The sequence below is a fragment of the Anneissia japonica genome, unplaced genomic scaffold (assembly GCF_011630105.1).
Source record: "Anneissia japonica isolate Jap-2015-1 unplaced genomic scaffold, ASM1163010v1 scaffold287960_len3192837_cov198, whole genome shotgun sequence".
NCBI classification, from domain to species: domain Eukaryota; kingdom Metazoa; phylum Echinodermata; class Crinoidea; order Comatulida; family Comatulidae; genus Anneissia; species Anneissia japonica.
Genome location: NW_022712725.1, coordinates 2732718 through 2753535, shown reverse-complemented (window position 1 = coordinate 2753535; position 20818 = coordinate 2732718). Strand labels below are relative to the sequence as shown.

At 34.8% G+C, this 20818-nt stretch overlaps 1 protein-coding gene across 1 annotated transcript; it reads left to right on the top strand.

Moving 5' to 3' along the window:
- The first annotated feature begins 4400 nt into the window (after nt 1-4400).
- Nucleotides 4401-7257, top strand: LOC117108097 (atrial natriuretic peptide receptor 3-like). Its single transcript, XM_033249992.1, has 2 exons — nt 4401-5763; nt 6673-7257. The coding sequence occupies exons 1-2, from the start codon at nt 5016-5018 to the stop codon at nt 6747-6749; spliced, it is 825 nt and encodes a 274-aa protein (XP_033105883.1). The 5' UTR covers nt 4401-5015; the 3' UTR covers nt 6750-7257.
- The last annotated feature ends 13561 nt before the right edge of the window (nt 7258-20818 follow it).

Genomic DNA, 20818 nt, shown 5'->3' with positions numbered 1-20818 from the left:
CAACAACAACAACAACAACAACAACAACAATAATAATAATAATAATAATAATAATAATAATAATAATAATAATAATAATAATAATAATAATAAAAACAATAACAACAACAATAACAACAACAATATAAATTCCCTTTCCGTTTTATTGTAAGTTACGGTATCCGACTACCGGTACCGTATATATTAATTTTCACATTGAATTAAGCCCATGAAACAACAGATATTCTTCACAATGAATTAATTACGTTCAAACATTTGAACGTAAGTCAGCAGAACAGTGTCAAGTGTCGAAACAGCCTTTCGACACTATTTTTTAAAATGTCAGTGCATATTAATGTTATATATATTGAAATAAGAAAAAAAGAATGCAATAATGCCCCTTCCCCCGTTTGAAAATTCTGGATCCGCCCCTGTTCAATGAGACTAATTTAAAATAGTTTACGTTCTACTATGACAATGCTCGTTTGGATGCATTCTACCACGCACGCCTTCCTTGACGCTGTTGGAAACATTACTTCTGCTTTGGACAAAAGAAAAATTCTCACATTATGGTTTTCGTGGCAGGGCGTTGGAGTGGTACAGAAGTTATCTCTCAGGGAGAATGCAATACGTGTCTCTTAATGGATTTGACTCTATAGCAAGGTGCATGTCCCATGTGGAGTTCCACAGGGGTCCATTTTGGGACCGCTTCTCTTTATTGTCTATATCAACGATCTTGTTAGATGTTCTAATGTCTTTTCCTTAACTATTTTTGCTGATGATTTTATTTTATTTTTATTTTTTTGTTTCTGATCATAATGTACACAATTTGATTGCCGCTGCAAACAGTAAACTTGTAAAAATTATGGAATGGACCCATGCCAATCGCCTCTCATTGAACACGAGCAAATCAAATTTTATGTTTTTCAGCAATACTATCAAGGAACTCCCTGCCCCGATTTTACTGAATGGGAATGAAATTTCTAGGGTTCCAGCTATCAAATTCTTAGGAATTTATATAGAGGACCGATTGGCATGGGACGTACATATTCAGAACCTATGTAAGACGATAGCCCGCAACGTTGGTGCTATGCACAAACTTAAAGAATTTGTCCCATCATGTGTGATGAAATTGCTTTATAACTCTCTCGTTCTACCATATTTAAATTATGGTGTTCTTCCGTGGGGGAAAGCCAGTGGCGTTCATATTAACAGAGTCCACGTGATACAACAGAGGGCGGTTAGATGCATTTGCAACGCAAAATGGTTGGCTCACGCTCCACCACTTTTCCTATCCCTAAGCATTTTGCAGATAAAGGACCTTTTTGATTTAAATGTTGGGATTTTCATGTATAATCTAAATTGTGGGGGAATTCCATCTGCTCTGGCAATTTGCTTTACTCAGAATTCAAATATTCATTCATATTCCACCCGCCAGGTTTCTTCATATCATATTCCTTTTTCCTGACTAACTAAAAGACCAAACTTTTTTTTTACTCTGGATCTAAATACTGACTTTTCTTGCCTAAAACAATTAAATCTGCTACTCACCTCAACCAATTTAAAACTAAGCTATAAAAAAAAATTATCGAAATATATCGCTGTGTGTAAATAATAATAATAATACTAATACTACTACTACTACTAATAATAATAATAAAAAAAATAATAATAATAATAATTATAATAATAATTATAATTATAATAATGATAATTAAGTATGTTATGATAAAAATAATAATAATGATAATGGTAATAACAATAATGATAACTAAGTATGTTATGATAGATATGTTTCATGACAACATGGCCCAAAGCGCTCCTTATTCCATTCATCTGTTTAATTTGTACAGTTCTTCCCGGCTTGGCTTGTTTGTTCTGTTTTTTTTTTCTTTATTATTATTATTTTACTTAAGTTTAATCTAAATAATTTAGATTAGTCCGGGAGCTTAATTACAGGCCTTGGCCTCCTTGGTTCCCGGAACTTGTTTGTAGGCCTACTAGTGTACCGTAGTTGTTAAGTGAACAAGTAAATAAAGTGACTAAATCACATGAATTATATAAAAAACCTGGATTTCGCCATGGTGGGAGGATAGTATTGTAATGTAATACGGTATTTAAAAAAAATGATATAAAATGGAAAACGGATTTGAAAATAAGTTAGTTGGTTACTTACATTGCACTCTTTGTTTCTCGTTGTTTTATTCAAACATTTTCGGTTTTGGAAGTTAATTTCGACATTAAAAAACATACATGAAGTCATATTACGGTAGCTTGATGCCTATCAATAAAAATTCACCAAAATTCTTCAAATATTCGTAGCTTCCAGGGAGCTTCGCCCTTGGACCCCCACCGGTGGTACCCTTCCCCCAGCAGTCGGGGCCTTTAGCTCCTGTCGGGCAGATCCTGTAGCCATCACTGGTCAGGAATATTCTCGCGACCCTCTGAAATGTTTTTGCAATTCAAATTAGTGACGTTGGCGTTCAGCGCTTCGGAAACGCGTTCCGAATTTCGTTTTGTACACGAGGTGAACCTTGCAGCATTTGGTATGTTACATAGTAACGTCGTTTTATGCAAAATTTAGTATAGGTTTTTTTTTAAATGATAATATTAGTTAGTTAGGCGAGCAAAATCACCAAATTATCACATGCCGATGTGGATGTAAATATAATTATGGATAATGAAATAATTGTTTACATAAACGTCGTCACTTGATAATTCGTTTGGTAATTCTGCCTGCATTATTTACGTTATATCTGATTATGAAATGTATCGAATTTCCTTACTAAAAAGGCACGTGTATTACATAGGCTTGAGCCTGTATAATTATTTCCAATTGATGACTAAAACAGTATAATGATTTTTTTATCTGCATAGATTAAACTATTTAGTAAAACCTAATAATAGTGAGCAAACATTGATACTGTACTATGAAATGATTCGAGAAGTGTGGTTAGTTATTTTGAACGTATGAAGATTATTTATCTTCTGATCGCGAACAAAAATGTAATACCGCCCTCATTGTTATCTAAGACGTCTTACAGTTTTGCTTTTCAGATTTGCGTGGCATTTTCATTAAACAGAATATTTTATATCATTCGTGTACTATATTTCGCTCTTCTACCTGAGTTCATAAATAATATTTGTTTATGCTGAACATTTTTAGTCGTACAATTTTTTTTTTTTAAACTTTCTAACTTAAAAGAAAATTTAAAGAAAAAAACCAGTACCAGTATTTCATCGTCTCAGTTGCAAGAGAAACTGAACAACCGGATTCGAATTCCAGTAGAAATAACGTTATTAATTGATTATTTCGTTCAATCTAATCGTAGAGCTTGTCTCCGTTTGCTTGCTATGATATAAACAAATTATTGTTTGTCGCCCTCTATACTGAAATACATTGTTGAAACAAGGACATTGATAAAAAATGAGTAGTGTACTTAAATTGAAGCTGGTTGATTGGTTCACCTTTATCGTCAAACGAATTACTAACATTCGATTTGTCTTTTTTTATTTAATTACTGAATAATTGCCGTTTCCATTGACCCTTGGCATAATTCGGTATAGTTGTGTCGTGCTTTCACTTGATTCTACTTGTTTGCATCATTAAGCCTAATTCTAAAAATTATGATTTATAAAAAGAGTATTTATCGAAGCAAACCGAGTAGACAAAGTACACCAATGTGCCATCAACTTATACCTACCGCAGTTGTTAATACATAACGTACATTGAGTTAACAGTAGTAGTTGAAAATATAATGCAGCGATATATTTGTTTCATGTAACGATGCCTGTATTTGCTAACTGTATTTTCTAAAATGATGTGATAGGTGTAATAATGAAACTTTTTTTTTTATTCAGCGATCGTCGCACCCCCATCTCCCTTCCCGTTCCCATCACTATTTTGGCAGCCCGGCTCCCTCACCCATCTGGGAGGTCAAGTGGTAGGGGATAAAACGAAATGTATTTTTTACTGATTATGGTACTCTCTGAAAGCGATTAAATGCCTTTCTATTCTCAAAAATGACGGTGTGGGTGGCCACCTGGCTACCGTCCACTTACTCCCCCATCGAGGAATCGCCTGTCTTCTCCGTCGGGTAAATCCTATCGTCATCATTGATTTGAGCATAAATATTATTATCATCTAAGGAGGAAGATAGCAGTTAATCGTTGCATAAAGTAATAACACCAATATCCGGTGTTATTTTGCCCCTCAATACGTCTCACGTCTATGTCATTTCACAACATGTGGACGCATTTTTTATTAGTTCAGCATTTTAGTGCAATGCATTTTATCTATAAAATCATCACAATCTTGAACTTTTGACCTATTTGGTTTACAATTTTCGATATAAAAGATAACTGTATCCTTCGAATGTTAAGAGTGTGAATAGTGGTGGCGCTGTTGTTAGCTTTATTTGGTGATCAGAACCAGCAACTGTGCCATTCACACTTATCACAGCGTGTTCACTGATTCTGGACGATGAGGCTCACGTAGCACAGAGAGTCGTCAGTATGTACATGCATACAAACAAGTGTGTGTAGTTACTCCGCCCCATCGACTACTGGGATTTTTATTCTTTCACTGGATTATTAGGCATTGTTGGCGTGAAAGTTCTGGATTCCTGCCTATGTTTGGCTCAGCCTATGCCCTAGGGTGTACGTACCTGTACTTTATACTTTATCTGGTAGGATCCTGATTGATTTGGTATAAAAGGGTTTCGGATTTGTTTGCGTGTCAGCGATGGTCGAATGTTAGATATGGACCTGATCGATTGACGACATGTTGTCATGCCTAAATTGAGAAATATAATTGGTCTTTTGTGACCGGGTCTATTTTGAATATACGCTTGTATGCTATCTACATTCATTCCTCGATTTCCACACGTTTTTCACCCTATGGCATTTATTGTAGTGAGCCGGAAATATTTTGGAATAGCGAAAAGGTAACACCTCTTCATTGCTCAAATTCAATAAGCAACACAGTACAGACGTAGTCTTGAACCTTGAATCTTTCCAAACTTTGCCCAGCCAGAATGAGGTACGGCTTATGGGTGGTGGTGGTGGTAGCAGTGGTACTTATAGGAGTGTCAATTGAAGTGGGTGGTGTAGAGACCCAGGAATGTGATTGCAATGCGAAGGTAGATGACGGTACGTTATATGCATTTTTTATGCTGACTACAAATAAAACTTCCATTCCAATACGAACGTTTTTGCCGTTCAGAAGAGAACTGGTTCTACCGTCTATTGATCTTGCGCTAAATTACGTAAACGAATCCGGATTACTTGGAGACTATATCCTGAAGCCGATCTTTGTAGACGTAAAATGTGACCCATTAATAGCACAGGTCAGTGCATTGAATCTCAGGGAAAAGTACCACGGGCAAGTAATATTTGGACCCTGTTGCCCGTACCCTGCAGCATCCGTTGCACGTCTAAACAGCGTCTGGCAGATGCCTCTGGTAACTCCCGCCGCCCTTGCTCCTGATTTTCGAAAAGAGGAATCTTTACGCGAATTCAATACGACAACTCGAACCGGCCCTACGTATATCGACATGGGACGTGCGTTGGTGGAATTCTTTAAGTTGTACAATTGGAAGATTTTTACACAAATTATTTCAGACGAAACTAACGAGAACAGTATTAGGGATCATTTCTTCTTATGTAGTGGTATATACGAGGCTTTTGACCGTGAGGGAAATTTTACTAAAGAGTTTTATGTTTTGCGTGAGGATGAGATAGACATCGATGAAGCTTTGAAAATAACCGCAACTAAAGCAAGAGGTAATAAAATCTGTACATTTATGTTTATGATAAAATCCGATGTATTTCTCACAGATAAATATAAGGCGGTATAAAAATGAAACGATTTCATACGTTGACATACGGTAAGCTCTAATCTAACACGAACATTTCAATTTATGTCCCTCCTCAAAGAAAGGGTACTCAGGCGTGCCCGAAATATTCGTCATTAATACATTTTATCATTGTTTTCTTTTTAATTTTAAGTATTATTTTTAATAATACACATCTTATCCAATTGAAATTGTATTATCAAGTGAAGATAGAATGAACTATTAGCATTTTTTTTTTATCAGGCTGTGTTTAATCTCATGAGTCTTTTACAAGAAGCTGAGTGGGGATGACGTCATAAAATACAATAAAACTCCTGGCATTTTATAGTTTAGGATTTAGACTAGGTCTACTACAGAACTACTTTACTTGCCAGTTACTGTCACATTGTCTGCCTCCAGGGACCAATATTACAGGTGTAACGAGAGGCGACCCAGGACATCTTTAAAACACTCTAAAATCTATCTCGATAACACCATACACCATACTATAATAAGGTAATAGTTAAAACGTATGCAAGCTTAGATATTTGTAAATTCTCTTTTGTACTGTAGTACAATATTTAGGCCTACATGTACCTCTCTGGCACGATTTTAAAGGCAAATGATACGTACATGGATGGAAGGATGGCACTGTATTATGAGTGTATTGGCGATGAATCTGTTTTCACATTTTCATTAAGATGAATGACAATTACAATTTTTGTTACTATTAAAACTCCACTGTGTAGGCATTGAGGTATAGTGTAGGTAACGAAGTGCGGACGTCAAGCACATACATTGACCTTCTAATTATTCAGATCTGACCTCTTAAAATCTGTCTATATTTCCTTTTTAACAGATACTGTATTCCTATCAAGATGTAAACATAACTATTATGGTTACATTCTTCACATGAGAGGGGATTCTACCAGTTGAATTTCAAAACTGTTGTCTGTTTTTCATGTAACAGGCACAAGAATTTCATATATCTGCAGATCAATACTGCCGCATTGGCTGGAGCCAAGGCAACTCGTAACTTAGATTTAGTATAATTAGAATAGCCTATTATTGTAACGTTTATGAAGTAATTTTCCTTGATGAGAAATTCAAAACTGTAGGCCTATATGGAATTAGTACAGAATACTAGCAACTGTTAAATGTTGTTAGTCCCTAATTTCTATATAGCCTCTGACATGTTTAGTGATATGACAAGGACAGGTTGTTCGTTAATGCCTTAGTTGTTTGCATAGCAAGACCTTTATAGATGACACTGTCGAAGTGTACGTTTTATTCGCGTTACCGCACTATTCCAACTACTACAGAAATGTCTTCGTCTTATCATAGGTTAAGTGGAATAGGTGGGGGTGGGGGAAACTTGCTTTTGTAATGATGATTTCAGCAGAGAATGTGAAAATTGAAGTTTTTCAATCAGTAATAGGTGTCAGAATGTGCCGCGTACAGTACAAGTTCAACCAGGGGTGGCGCCAACGGGGGGGGGGGGCAGGGCTGTTCCCCCCCGTCGGAAAGAAAAAGCACAATTCGTCGGGGAGAAAAAAAGTTATACTGTATGTATTTTCTACATATTAGTAGACTCTAAAATCGATTAAATAAGCCTATGAAACCGCTAAATTGTCTAAATTGTTATGTTATAACATGGAGGTTTTATACCTCAAGTGACTGGTAGACATCGACTGTTGCTAAAACGACTCCAAAGATTATGGGTTTAGTTGATTGATTGATAGATTAATTGATTAATTGAATTCAGTCAACTTTATTACTCGGATAACCTAGGAAGCAAGTCTTCTCTGCAGTGTAATCCTTGACGATGAAATTCAAATACCAAAGAACAAATTGATGTTTAAGCTTATGTTAAATTGGATTTTTCCTAATTCAGTTATGCATGCTCTTTTCTTAAGCACACATCGATTCCATCTGCAACCATTTATTCCATTAAGCAATTTCTAACAGACAGATTTAAACGTATTCTTATTGGTAGAGGATTTAATTTTACATAAAATTTGTATACGAAGCATGGCTGTTCGTGTAGTCTTTAACTAGGGGTACGGTAATTATTTGTTTGTCTCGTAAGGTTTAGATAGATGGCGCCGATCTGTGTTATTATTATTAGTATTGTAATAGTGCACTTTTATAAGTCAAACAAGAAATATAGAGATAGATTGTAGACCAATTAATCCATAGCAGTGAGGAAAGAACGCGTTCGGTGGATTTAAAATGTGTTGAGAAAAACTGGAAGGTGACAAGGTACAAAAGGGTAGGATTAGTGTGAGTGAAAGTGAGAAAAATGAAGTAAGCCTATGAGATGAGAAAGGCCCACTATTACCTTAACGTTTAGAGCGAAGGAAAGATCAAATATAATTATTAATAACAAGATTAACAGAAAGAAGAACGTGTTCTAGTGTTTATGCTTAACAGTCAAGGTTTATGGGAATTGAAATTTGATAGCTCATGAATATTTTACTACCTGAAGATCAATCAATAATTATGAATGAATAAATCATGAAAAGGTGCTTGTTATCCCCCCCCCCCCGGTCATACAGCAACTCAAGCGTCTATCTTTATTTTTACTCGGTGTATGCGAACTAATTTTTAAAGAAACTGTGCTTTCCACCGTAATAAACAATCAATAATTTTGGTTATTGACCTGCCACCTATCACAACCTAGGGCATCTCAGTTTCACTGTGGCTATACTGTAGACCTATCTCCCTTTCACTGAAAAGCACAGATTTAGGCTTGAGCTTTGGTGATTTTTTTTTTCTCTCCACCCATGTAATAGGTCTAGTACTGTACCAGTAGATCCTTACTCAAATAACAAATAATCGAAATATTACATTTTTTTACTTTATCTACTAGTCACTTCATATTGCTTTCTGTCTTGTGCTAATTGTTTGCTTTCATAAATTCGTTTCAATTCACCGTATAACAGGAAAGACACAGAATAAATACAATTAAATCTTCATTAAACAGAAATTGTTGAAATTTTATTTGACTAAGTAAGCACTCTACGGTACTAAAGCAAATATTTTGGCTAGGTGATATGTAGCTAGCGCGAATTAATTCGTCCAGATGCTGATATAATATCCCCAGATATAGGTCGGTTGGTCCGTATTAAATATATATATACTGATTAACTTCTGTAAATAAAACTCGCGATCAATGCGCCTTTATGATCAAAGTACACTTTAAATATATAATGAAGTTTATATTCCTAATTAGCTACTTCGTACAGTAGGCCTATCTCATTATCTCATGTTTATATGCTTATCGTCTGATTTAACAGTATACTGTAGGCCTACATTTACAAGGATTCATAATGTACAGCTTCATCATTATTTCAGCTACAGTCTCCCATAAGAAGCCGATTAAAATTGATTAAACTGTTTCTTTTCGGGACAATATCAGGCCTATTCTTCGTCTAGTAAAATATTCAGCACAATTTTCTGTTCACAATAAAATGAATGATCATTGGTTGATATTGTATCGATCGAACAAATTACATGTTTGATATTTCAGAAGATCGTACTTTTAACCTTGTTATCCCTGTTGAAGAAAATATACAAGGCGTCTTGCATTTCATTCATTATTCTAATAGCAAGCGCACTTAAATGCCCAGGCAGAATTCTTAATGTTATTAACAATAAGAAGTTTTTTTTATTCAGTATTTTTTATGTTACATATTCTTTCGATGTTTGCATATGTATTTTTTTTTATGGTACGCTGGACCATATTAAAAGAAGTGCTTTTATTAGCGCTGACCGGTTCTCCAGCTGTCAAGAAAAATAATTAAATATATTCTCACGTTATGTGTCCTGCGATGTGAGTATTTTGGCCTTGTACGTTTGAAAACAATCATGTTACACAATGTTCCTTAGCCTACAGCGTCTCATATTTTGGTTAACGTATTTAACAATCAAACCTTACTATAATTCCTATTGGCCTAGCGTAGTGCGGCCACTACGTCGTTAGTAATATTTATTTTAACTCATTTAGAACAATTGCTTGCCTATTAACGCGGTGTGGTATTTCAGCTGGAGTAGATTGCCCGTTAATATTTTACCTCTCTGTGTGGCTATTAACGAGTACGGCCCAGCAATTAATTAATTTCAAGAATTATTAAAACTGATTGGTTATAGCGTCTACCTTTGCTTGACATTTAGATACTGCAGCTATAATACTGTACTCAGAATGCAGTAATAAAAATAAATTTTAAATTATTGTGTAATATTATGTGTAATAGATTTACTGTATTGAAAATACAATCACATTTTTTGTAACAGAAATTACATAGAGAAAACCATTGCACATAAGCACAATTCGCTATAGTATATCGTCCTTGGCAGACATCAAACCAACCTATATTACATGAACGTAACTGAAAGCTATGGCCGACATTTTAACAATACTAAACTTCCTTGTGTCGATGAAAAACATTTGTTTTTTTTAACAACCATAAGATGTACTTTCATTAGTTCAACTGCGAGGGCGTTACTATATGTCACAGTGAACACACTGTAATGTTGTATAATGCAAACAGTTTCATGTCAATCGAATCACGCCCTCAATGCTATAAGATGAGTTTGTACCGTTACGAACAAATTGTTACAGTTTTCATGGGCATTTAACTTGAATGATGGTAGTAACGCTTGCGATATTGGTCCCCGGTTCAATTCCATTGTTTACCTTGTGTATATCACAGACCCTGTAGGGTCTGTGTGTATATTAACTGCTATGGCGCACCGTCTTTCTAAAGCCCAATTCACATGGAGCCATTCTTGCTAGCAATAATATGACCTTCAATATTGCTTGCACAGAAATTGCTCATGTAAATTGAGCAATTTTGAATGAAAGTGAGGAACTTAATTGACAGGTGGTTGCCCAAGCAAGGCCTAAAAAATTCAACCAGAAGCTTTTTAGGAGGGTTTTCTCTCCCAATAGATCCAATCTGAATGGTAATAGCTTTTGCAGATTTTTACATATTGACCCACTTTTGTTGGTTAGAATGTGTTTCCTTTGTGAAGATATCTACTGTTATTATTATTTGGGGACCCCTTCTGAAACAAAACTGAGCCTTTGGGCTTGAAGGGCCGTCCTCTGCTTTCTATGTTTCATTTCTATAAGCAGGGTGGGTTTATGATGTTTTTCTGATCTTGTTTTTGTATCATTTTTATCACTGTGATCGTTTTTTGTCTTTCTTTGTAATGATTTCAAAGAAAGTAATAAATATTACTTAGGGCCGACTTACTTACTGTATTATGTAACTATAAATTAATACAACTACTGCCAAAGCTAACAATGTTTTTTTCTCTAGCGTAAAATGCATTATATAAAATTAATGTAGACTTAATATAGTGTAATATAATAGGTAGACATGTAGTATAGTCTGGTCACATTCCTTAAACTATTTGCCCTTGTAAATTGCAGTGATTACCCATGTAAGCAGTAATGAGACGTTAAGGCGTATGGCCCGTGTGAACGGGTTCGGCCACCAAATTGCCACAATGTCCAACCCTAAAGGCCACCGTACATCTAAATGTAGTTATAAATGGTTATATAATTTGTTACCCATATTATCCACCGATTGCTGTATGTTTATTTTACGACATATCAAGCAGATACAACAAACAGTTTATTAATAGACGCTTTACTACAAACATCTTTCAATTTGATGGCAGAAATGTATTGATAGGCTTATGCAATATTATGGAAAGACTTATTACAGTTTGAATGATACTATTTAAGCTTCCGTTAATCTGGAAATATAATAGTTAAGCAAAGGAATTAAAATTCTTTTTCGATTTTTAATTTGTAATTACAGTATATAGGTTTAGGTGGTGTTTTAGTTTCATTTTCAGGTTTTATTTAGCTCTCACTTTTTAAACAAATTTGTGTGTGTATATGTATATATATATATATATGTATATATATAGCCCTGTATATATATAGGCCTATATATATATATATATATATACATTCTCAAGTACTGTAATGTTGGCCTAAATGTTATTTTCAAGTACCCACTCGAGCTCCCAAAGGAATATGGTAACGGCAACAGCAGCGCCATATTACCAAGGAGGCGTTAGGCGTTATACCTCCTTGTAGGCCTACCATGGACCTACAAGGATTTGTTTGGAGGGGATCCGCCATTTTATGTGTCTGATACTTGGGGTTGTAAACACCTGACTTCTCTTGGGGATGAAAACATTGGTGTAGTAAAGATTATGCGTGCATTAATATGAATGTTTTTCGCACTATTAAAGGATTATGTCATATAAGCAGTCTATAAATCATAATTAACGTATTTCTTATTGCGACAGTATTTTATTTCTTTGTAATAGCAGGATTATTTGTTATGGATGTAATGCTGTAGGCCTAAGGATAAATATAATGTATACTTATCTAAGTAAGTATTAAATATATACAGTACTACTTCGACTAGATGAACCGGTACCAAGCTTCCGTTATGACCCAGAAGTGTCTCTATAGACTACCGTCATTAGCACTGCTGATTTGCTTAATCCGTAATAATCCGTTTCTCTTTAATTTGTAAGCGCCTTTTTTCATTGTTGTGAATAAATAATGTTTTGTTCAAACGTTTGGGTATTCCTAGGCCTACATTTTCCTCAATCAGCCTGCTGAGGCCTATATCTTTAATCCGTATGCCTATATTTATTCTCACGTCCATAAATCAGGCGATGTTTGACCTCATTAATAATGGGGTTTAGATAGAGGATACAGGCGTGTATTATCAGGGAGTTGTTGTAGTGACTATAACAACTCCCTGGCATTATCAAAAAATAAGCCCAACATTAATAATTCACATGCCATATACAACTTTCTAGTAGCTAATTATAGGCCTACTTCCTTTTGTTACTGGAATTAAACACCATAGTAAGGGAATGATATACATTTCCTCCATGGTCTAGGTGGTGTGCCGTTTCCGTCTGTATTGTGTCGATCGCTATAAGGCCTACCATTACACCGTGATCTTATTATCCAATGTTGCCACGAACAAGTCAAGGTCAATATGTCCTCATAACGTAATCAGGTTGTGAAAGCAAGTTATTAATAGCAATGCGATCAACGGTCTGTATCTGGGGGTAAATCGATAGCAGCTGATCATGTTCGTCGTAGGTGTTAATAATTACAGTTTACATGGCCGATGCTCGACGACCACTAGTCATCAGATGGCTCACGCATTGGGTTGACAACCAGTAATTAATTCATTGAATCATTTAATAATAATCATGATAACAAGTGTACAGTATAACACTCTGCGGCTTGTTTTGGCTGAACCAGTCTCTGGTAGCTAAAGAACGATGCAGTATTGCCTTGAACTTTGGACGTGAATGTGATCTACCGTTTCATCAATGCGGGTTTTCTGTGTGGTTGAGCTCCGGTGCCTTTCCAATGTTTACTGCTGCCGAAATCAAACACCACATTTATACGCTGAATTAGTCACCATAATCACCTCCTTGCCATAATGCATTGATAAATGCACTTGTCGTCAATTGTGTTGTCAGGTCGACGATCTCTTTTATTTCCTTAAACAACAGTATATTCGGTCTAGCTGATGGCTTAATTCAACAAATTCAAGATATTAACAGATATGACTGTCTAACATACATTTAATCCAGTGTAAAGATTGATCAGATCAGTAAAACACGGCACTAGTAGAACCCCTGCCCAAACCAACCGCATGTATTTATATAAAAGATTACCCTGTACCCCAATCCATTAGGCTTAAATAGTGTACTGAGTAGTTTCACACATGTTTTTTAGCTGCATGCTTGACCTGTCGGTTGTTTTTTACCACTCTAGTGTGCATGGACTACATTTACGGGGCCATCGACATCAACATATGATTGCAATACGTCTGTAGAAAATAATCGCGACCCATTAAATTAAAGATCAGACCAGAGAGTCTCCAGCTAATTTCAATTATTGCATAGGCCTACTGTATTTGATGGGGTCGTAAATCTAGCTTCTTATTGTGGTAGAAATCGGATTGTTGCCAATATACGTCCTGTCGGTGTACGTATGGAAGAGATTTTTCAACGTTTTAGGCGCCATATCGGAAAAAAGTGAAAAGATCCATACACTTTCAAAGTCGACAAGCAGGAAGGTAGTGGGCATTTCAGGACAATATCAACAAGTCTTCTTAAAAGTGTATACCATTTTTCGACAGTGTCAAGACACTTAAAGTATGTTAGTGGTTAATCAGAGCACCTTCCGTAAATCCATAGAAAGCTAGTAATATTTACAAATCAGAAAAACGCCCACACTCTTTTTGTTTACTCGTGCAAAGTATAGTTCAGTTCAGGTCGTATCGGTCTATTGTTATTTGAATTTTGCAGATGAATTGTTGTTTTCCCATCGTCATGGTATGTATTGTATTCAATACAAAAGGCAAGCGTCCATATTTTTTTTTTCTAGAATAAAACCTTAGACATCTAGGCCTAGATGGTCGTCCTATTTAGGCGAATTTTAGGCGGTAGCGTGATAGTGGGTATGCCTAATCCTGGCATAGGCTAACGATCGAATGTATTAACCTGTTGCAATCTTACCTTGTCCCTAGTCCACTCTGCCATTGCAAACAGCATCACGATATTAACATCGAACCACCAGTAATCTCTCGTACAAGGAAATTAAAATATATCAGGTCATAAAATCGTCGAAAAAAAACCACTTAAATCTAATTATAACATTAAAAAGCCCATTTAAGGTCATATAAGTTATTACCTTCCGATATAGACAGATTAATAAGGTTTTCATTGATTCACAGACCTTTTACTACAGAATTCATTTAATTGATTACCAGCCAGTGTCTGCAAAAGGAATAGTAACTGTAATGTCTGTTAAATACGAGGATCGAAAACTATTAGGCCTATAACTTTCTAATTACTACGGTAATTGTTATCCAATAATAAGCAATCAATCAATCGTCTGAGACATTTACATGTTGTTTAGTTTTAGCATTATATAAGGTACCGTACATATTTAATTAAAGTTTGGGTTTTGAGGCCGGTTAGCCCCACTCAGTGTTATCCAATCATTATGTCCATAACGCTTAGCTTAATGCATGATTATTATAAACCTTACGTGTGGTACAACAACCCTACCTCAACGTCGGAACGGTAGTGTGGCAGGCGGTATACACAGTACAAAAATTTAGATATTTTGTAATGTCCGAATAAACCAATCCAATACTGTCATCGTCATTTTTTTTTTTTTTTTTTTTAGAATCACATAGGCCTATGTAAATGAATATACAATAAGAGATTCATTTGGATCATTATTCATTCAGGTGATCTCTGTATATGTTCTTTTAAAAAACAAACTGAAATATCTAAAAAGAACATTGTACAGTAAACAGTGTACCATTGTTGATACTTCATCAAAAGCCGGACTCTCATTAAACGCCCTCTAGAGTTTGTGAACTCGCGACACCTCTGCTGTCAATTTTCATACGTTGTTAATTTCATCGATAGATACAGTCAATTTCGTAAACGCTTTCTCAACTTGTTGAAATACAATTATCGATGGTAATACTTAGAATTACTATAATAACGAAGTGCTCTATAATCAAGATAGTAGCAATAAAATCATTGCATCTCTCAGGCTCCGTAATAAAAATATTATGTTGTTGAAGGTGTATTTGAATAATTAATCGGGAACGACTAATACAAATATACAATTTTGAAAATGGGAAGTTTGGGTGTTAGGATATTATGTGTACAGTGGTTTAGGTTTTTTAGATAGTCATTTGCACTTAACATCTGATTATTCGAATATGGGGCTGTCTTTTTTATGAAGGGAAGTTTCTGACAAGTATGTTTAAATCATAATATACTATCACGCGAAAAATATCAGCAGTTTCATGGCTTATATAGTGGTGATTCGGCGCTCTCACCGCTGTGCCCGGTTCAGCAGGTCTAATGCAAACACAAACAACGATCCTTTATGTCAGCTTTAACACGATTTTTTTTTCAGTTACTAAAATATGCATTATTCTGTTTGCCTCCAAACCATCATGATTATCTCATGTTAGGTGGCAAGGACTTTAGTAAGTCTTTTTATAGCAACAGGGCCCACCCTTTACTACGATAATGGAATAATGTATTGAAGTAACATTTTGTTAGAAACTTCTTTTTTTTTGCGTACAGAAAATGTACTGGGACAGGAAGACTAGGGCCTATCACTATGTAACATTTCATGATTTTAGGAGAATTCGATCCAACCTTCTTCCGAGCATTCGGTTTCTGTTAATTAATAATTAAGTGAGAAGTGTAAGCCTGCAAAATAAAGAGATATGAGGTGGTTGTAGCTACCGTAATTGAGCTACCGTATATTTCCTGAACACGTTCCCTCGTAGATACGCCACTATTTAATGTGTGGTGGTAAATAAATCATCGTAGAGCCGAGCACACACTGTGCCCGACGGCCGTCGGCCGACGCGATTCTTATGTAGAACGCAACGACACGACGCGCGCGCACAACGGATGACGATCCGTTTAGACTGCCACCGGCAATCAACAGACGGCGTCGCGTCGTCTGGCGCTCACAGGAAGCGCAGTCGAATAAGAAACGGATGCGGTCTGATTGATATGACACAAACTTGAAACTGTCGCTTTAAAGAATACTTATTAACCCATGGCATCATTATCAACGTAGCAGGTACTCATTTATTCTCCATTTTTGGATTAAACTGGCGGTAATCACTAAAATCAGGTTAAGTATCGGTTTATTTTTTGTTCGATTTAATGTAAAACAGGTACTAATCAGAGTATAATCAAAGGAGACTATTAAGGGATCACTGACGTTAACATTGGGCCTAAGGGGGAAAAGAGTATACATACACTGTAAACATAAATATGTGATTAATATGCGACGAATGCCTTCAAATTAAGTCTATGCATCGAATGCCGTCAAACAAGCCATGTTTGGACCATATACTGTACTGTACAAAAGCATTCATTTGAATATTTTTACTGTGGTACCGTCAGTAATGTGGTTTTTCATAAGGCACAAGAAAAATACGGTACACAATAATGAAATTGCATATCAACATGCGTATGCACTAAATGATGTGGTGATTTAAATACCAGTAGTTCCCATTTATTGTAAATAATATAAACATATAAAAATAATAATGCTATAATAATTAAATTCATATTATTTTAAAAGAACCAAATATTCTATGAAGTTCTAATTACACAGAACAAAGCAATTCGTTTTCATCACAAAGTATTTAAATTTCTTACCAGCCAATGGATTCATGTAAAGAATACGGTATTATTTACCGTATGCATTGTATCTGTTAATTTATGCATTATATCTGCCAATCCACGTTACGAAATTTCATTGGAAAGCTATAAAGTTAGCAATTTAAATAGGTCTATTGGATACAATTAGTCCTGGTGTCATTAAATCTATTACTGTACCAGCCAATTTAAGGGTATTTATATGCAAGAATAAAAACGTTATAATTAATATAATTCGTCTCTTTGTTTGGAAAATATTTCATCGTTTAAAAATCAATTGAAAGCGTACGTAGTTGAGCAAACATTTAAATGAGTAAAAGATTGAATGTAAATTTAAGCTGGTTAAATCAAACAGATGGTGTATTTTTATATTTATGATAATTATTAATAACAGCCCTGTGTAAATAATCAAAATGACAACAATAAATACTCTTTACAGTTTAAACTATATTTTACATCTGTACATCTGTCTGTTGATTTTGTGTGCGAGTTCAATTTGGTTCCGTTAGTACGTTACTACTGAACTTTCTTGATTGATTATCTGTCTTCAAAATTGTCATCAACACTATCTTCACTTTACGCCATCAGTCGTCGATGGGTCAAGTGTCGACCGGGTGTTCATCAATGTAGGAAGTGCTATCCGTCTTCGTAGGCGTTGAAATTCATCATCTTTGACACTTTCTAACCTGTCTGTTGTTATTCTTAGCTTTGGTCACTCAGTAAAATGCAATGCAACGACAGTGATATTACCCAAGCCTAAGGGATCAGATGAATTACCCAACTAACACAAAATTTCGCTGATAATAGAAATTACATGAAGACCAAATTGATTTGGAATTACCCAAATAAAAACCCAAATAATCAGAATTAGATTAGTCATAAACAAATGTATCGGATTTTCGTTAGAAGCCTAATTACCGCAACGTACACCAGACAGAGTGTGCTCTGCTGGTGGCGTTAACTAAACACCAAACATGACGTTTGTAGCCTACATAGCATAACAATTAAAAATTATGGATTTATTAGTTAATACATTTATTAATGTTTAACGTTTTTATTCGTTTAATACTTTCACTAAGTTATTTGTTTAATAATTCAGTTTCATTTGAGGTAATTTATTTAGGTAATTTTGATTAATTAGGATTTTCATTAAGGGTAATTCCCTTTATTTTGGTAATTCGTCAGTTCCAGAGTATCACAATATTTTCGAACTTAAACATCACAACACCTCATCATTCTACTCAATCGATCTGATTGATACTCTCTGTGTTTCCAAGCCTACTAGAATCCACACAGCAAGACTGTTACTCGGTTAGTTTTTTAGTTTTTGTTTTTGATTTTTGGTTTTTTTTTTCAGAATAAATTCTACGCTATCCTTCTTCTGATCCACATGTTGCATAACATTATATTCGTATTTATTTGAACACATTAAAAGATTCGGTAACATATACTACAGTTATAGGTTGGTATTTATTTACTAAAATAAATTGTTCCTTAATACTTTAATGTACGGCTTAGGGTAGCATCGATATTAATGGATCGCCTCCTTTGATACGAATGTGCAATGCACGTTGATTATCATTGCATCGCGTGAACACACTCCCGAAACGTCATCTGTATAACGTGCTTTGGTATTACCATTCCAAATGAATACTGCGTAATTCCTTTTGAATATGATACAAGGGATACATTTTTACTAGCTTGCATAAGTCGTATTTGTCCATTAAGTATTGCTTATTCCAGAGACTTAAAGGGGGAATTAAAGCATCTTCTTAGGATTCAAATACTTCCTGTTATGATAAACTGTATTGATACATATCAGTTTTTCGATGGATGGCCCTGTAAATACATTCTCTATTTAAGAAACTTTGGCTGATATTATGCTAAACACATTCTTCACATCATTGAACTTAAGTAGGGAACTTGTATCGGCCAGCTTTTAAACACAAATGGGATGTGCCAATTTAAGTGAAAACGAATGATACAACTTTACAATAAACAAAATAATTATTCTTTTATTGAAAATTATAATATTAACAATAAAAATTATAATATTGATGCTTTCGTTTACGTACGGCAACAAGTGTGGGTATTCGTTATAATCACGTCAGTTGTTACCGTATTCGAAATTAATAAATTTATTCATTTTAAAGTAGTTCCATCTGGTTCCATTGGGTACCTATATTAAATTCTCTTACTCATAAGTTGTAATGGGCCTTGTGGTCATATTTGTTTCAATTTGCATTTTGCTTACATGCCTATAGACTAGGACATATTATTTTACGTAATGAATCAATAAGGAACATTGAAATAAATGTAAACGTATTCATCCACCTTTTGAAGTTGTTTTTTTCCCGTTATTTAAATACAATGACCCGTGATGACTTCAGCTAGAAATCTGACATCATTAGTCCACTCCTGACAATAGTCTCAACAATTTGCTAGGTAATTCAAACTCTATTTCATTGTCGTTGGATGTTTGATTATTAATTTCATGGGAATGCATTTTAGCAACTAGCAGCCTAGCAGTTCACATAAAATGTAGCGTCAGCAGTGCAATGCACTGCTATCTATCACCGGCAAATCTGTAATCTTTTATCAAGTTTATCTTTCTTATTTTGACACAAAACATTCGTTTGTAGATTTGTTGAGCTTAAGTTGTAGCGTTAGACTCGGTTTTGTGTTCGAGGAGTTGACATTTATGGAACGCCGAGATCGTCCAATATTTCATTTCATTTCCTCTTCTCCGGTTCCGACCTCCAGTCGCACCGTTAATCAGTCTTAGTACCGTATCTAGAATAAGACAATCACCAGCATTAAACTATACAAATATGCAGTTAACAAATAAGAATGTGTATACATGATAAGGCCTGTTGCAGTTTCATGTTACCAATGTTGATGCGCAATTTTATATACGATTTTCCAAGATTCGTCGTAATATCCTAACGGTGTATTAATAATAATCAAGTGAATAATTATCAATTCCTTAGAGACCCATACAAGATGAAATTATAATATTTTGAGTAATTTATAACACATTTGATCAGTTCGAATAACGCATTATTTTACCTTGGCGTTTAATAGCAATAGTAAACGTGTGTGGCATCAGGTAAGTGAAATCTTTATCTAATGTTGCTATCGTGGAAATTGCTTTCATGTATATAATTTTTGCTAAAAATGATAATGACATAGGCCTACATATTATGTAAAAATCAATTTATATTTTACAAACCTAAAATTAAAGATGGAATACATGTAATATATATTACGCACAGCTGATAAAGTTTATCCCAGACAAAGAGTGTAATTATTTAAAACTAATGATGCGGAAATTAAAAATTAATCACGACTAGGCCTATAAGGGTGAAAATAATGTATTAATGTACTAAGGTAGGCCTATATGTGGCTTAATGGTATGACACTTACGTATCTTGCGAGAGGCCGCAGATTCGAATCCCGATAGAGACACTTTATTTTCATATAACATATAATGAACTTTTCGTTAACGAGCCACTGTGTGGTAGATACGATTACACCGTCATTATGTTCCTATATTCGAACACTATTTTTATTTGTTCATATAGATACATATTTATGTATTTAGGTATATATAGACAAAATTGAAAAAAATGTATATATATATATATATATATATATATAAATCATCAAAGAAAGGTAAATACAGTGTTCGAATAAAGGACATGATAAATACATCGTGTAGCATA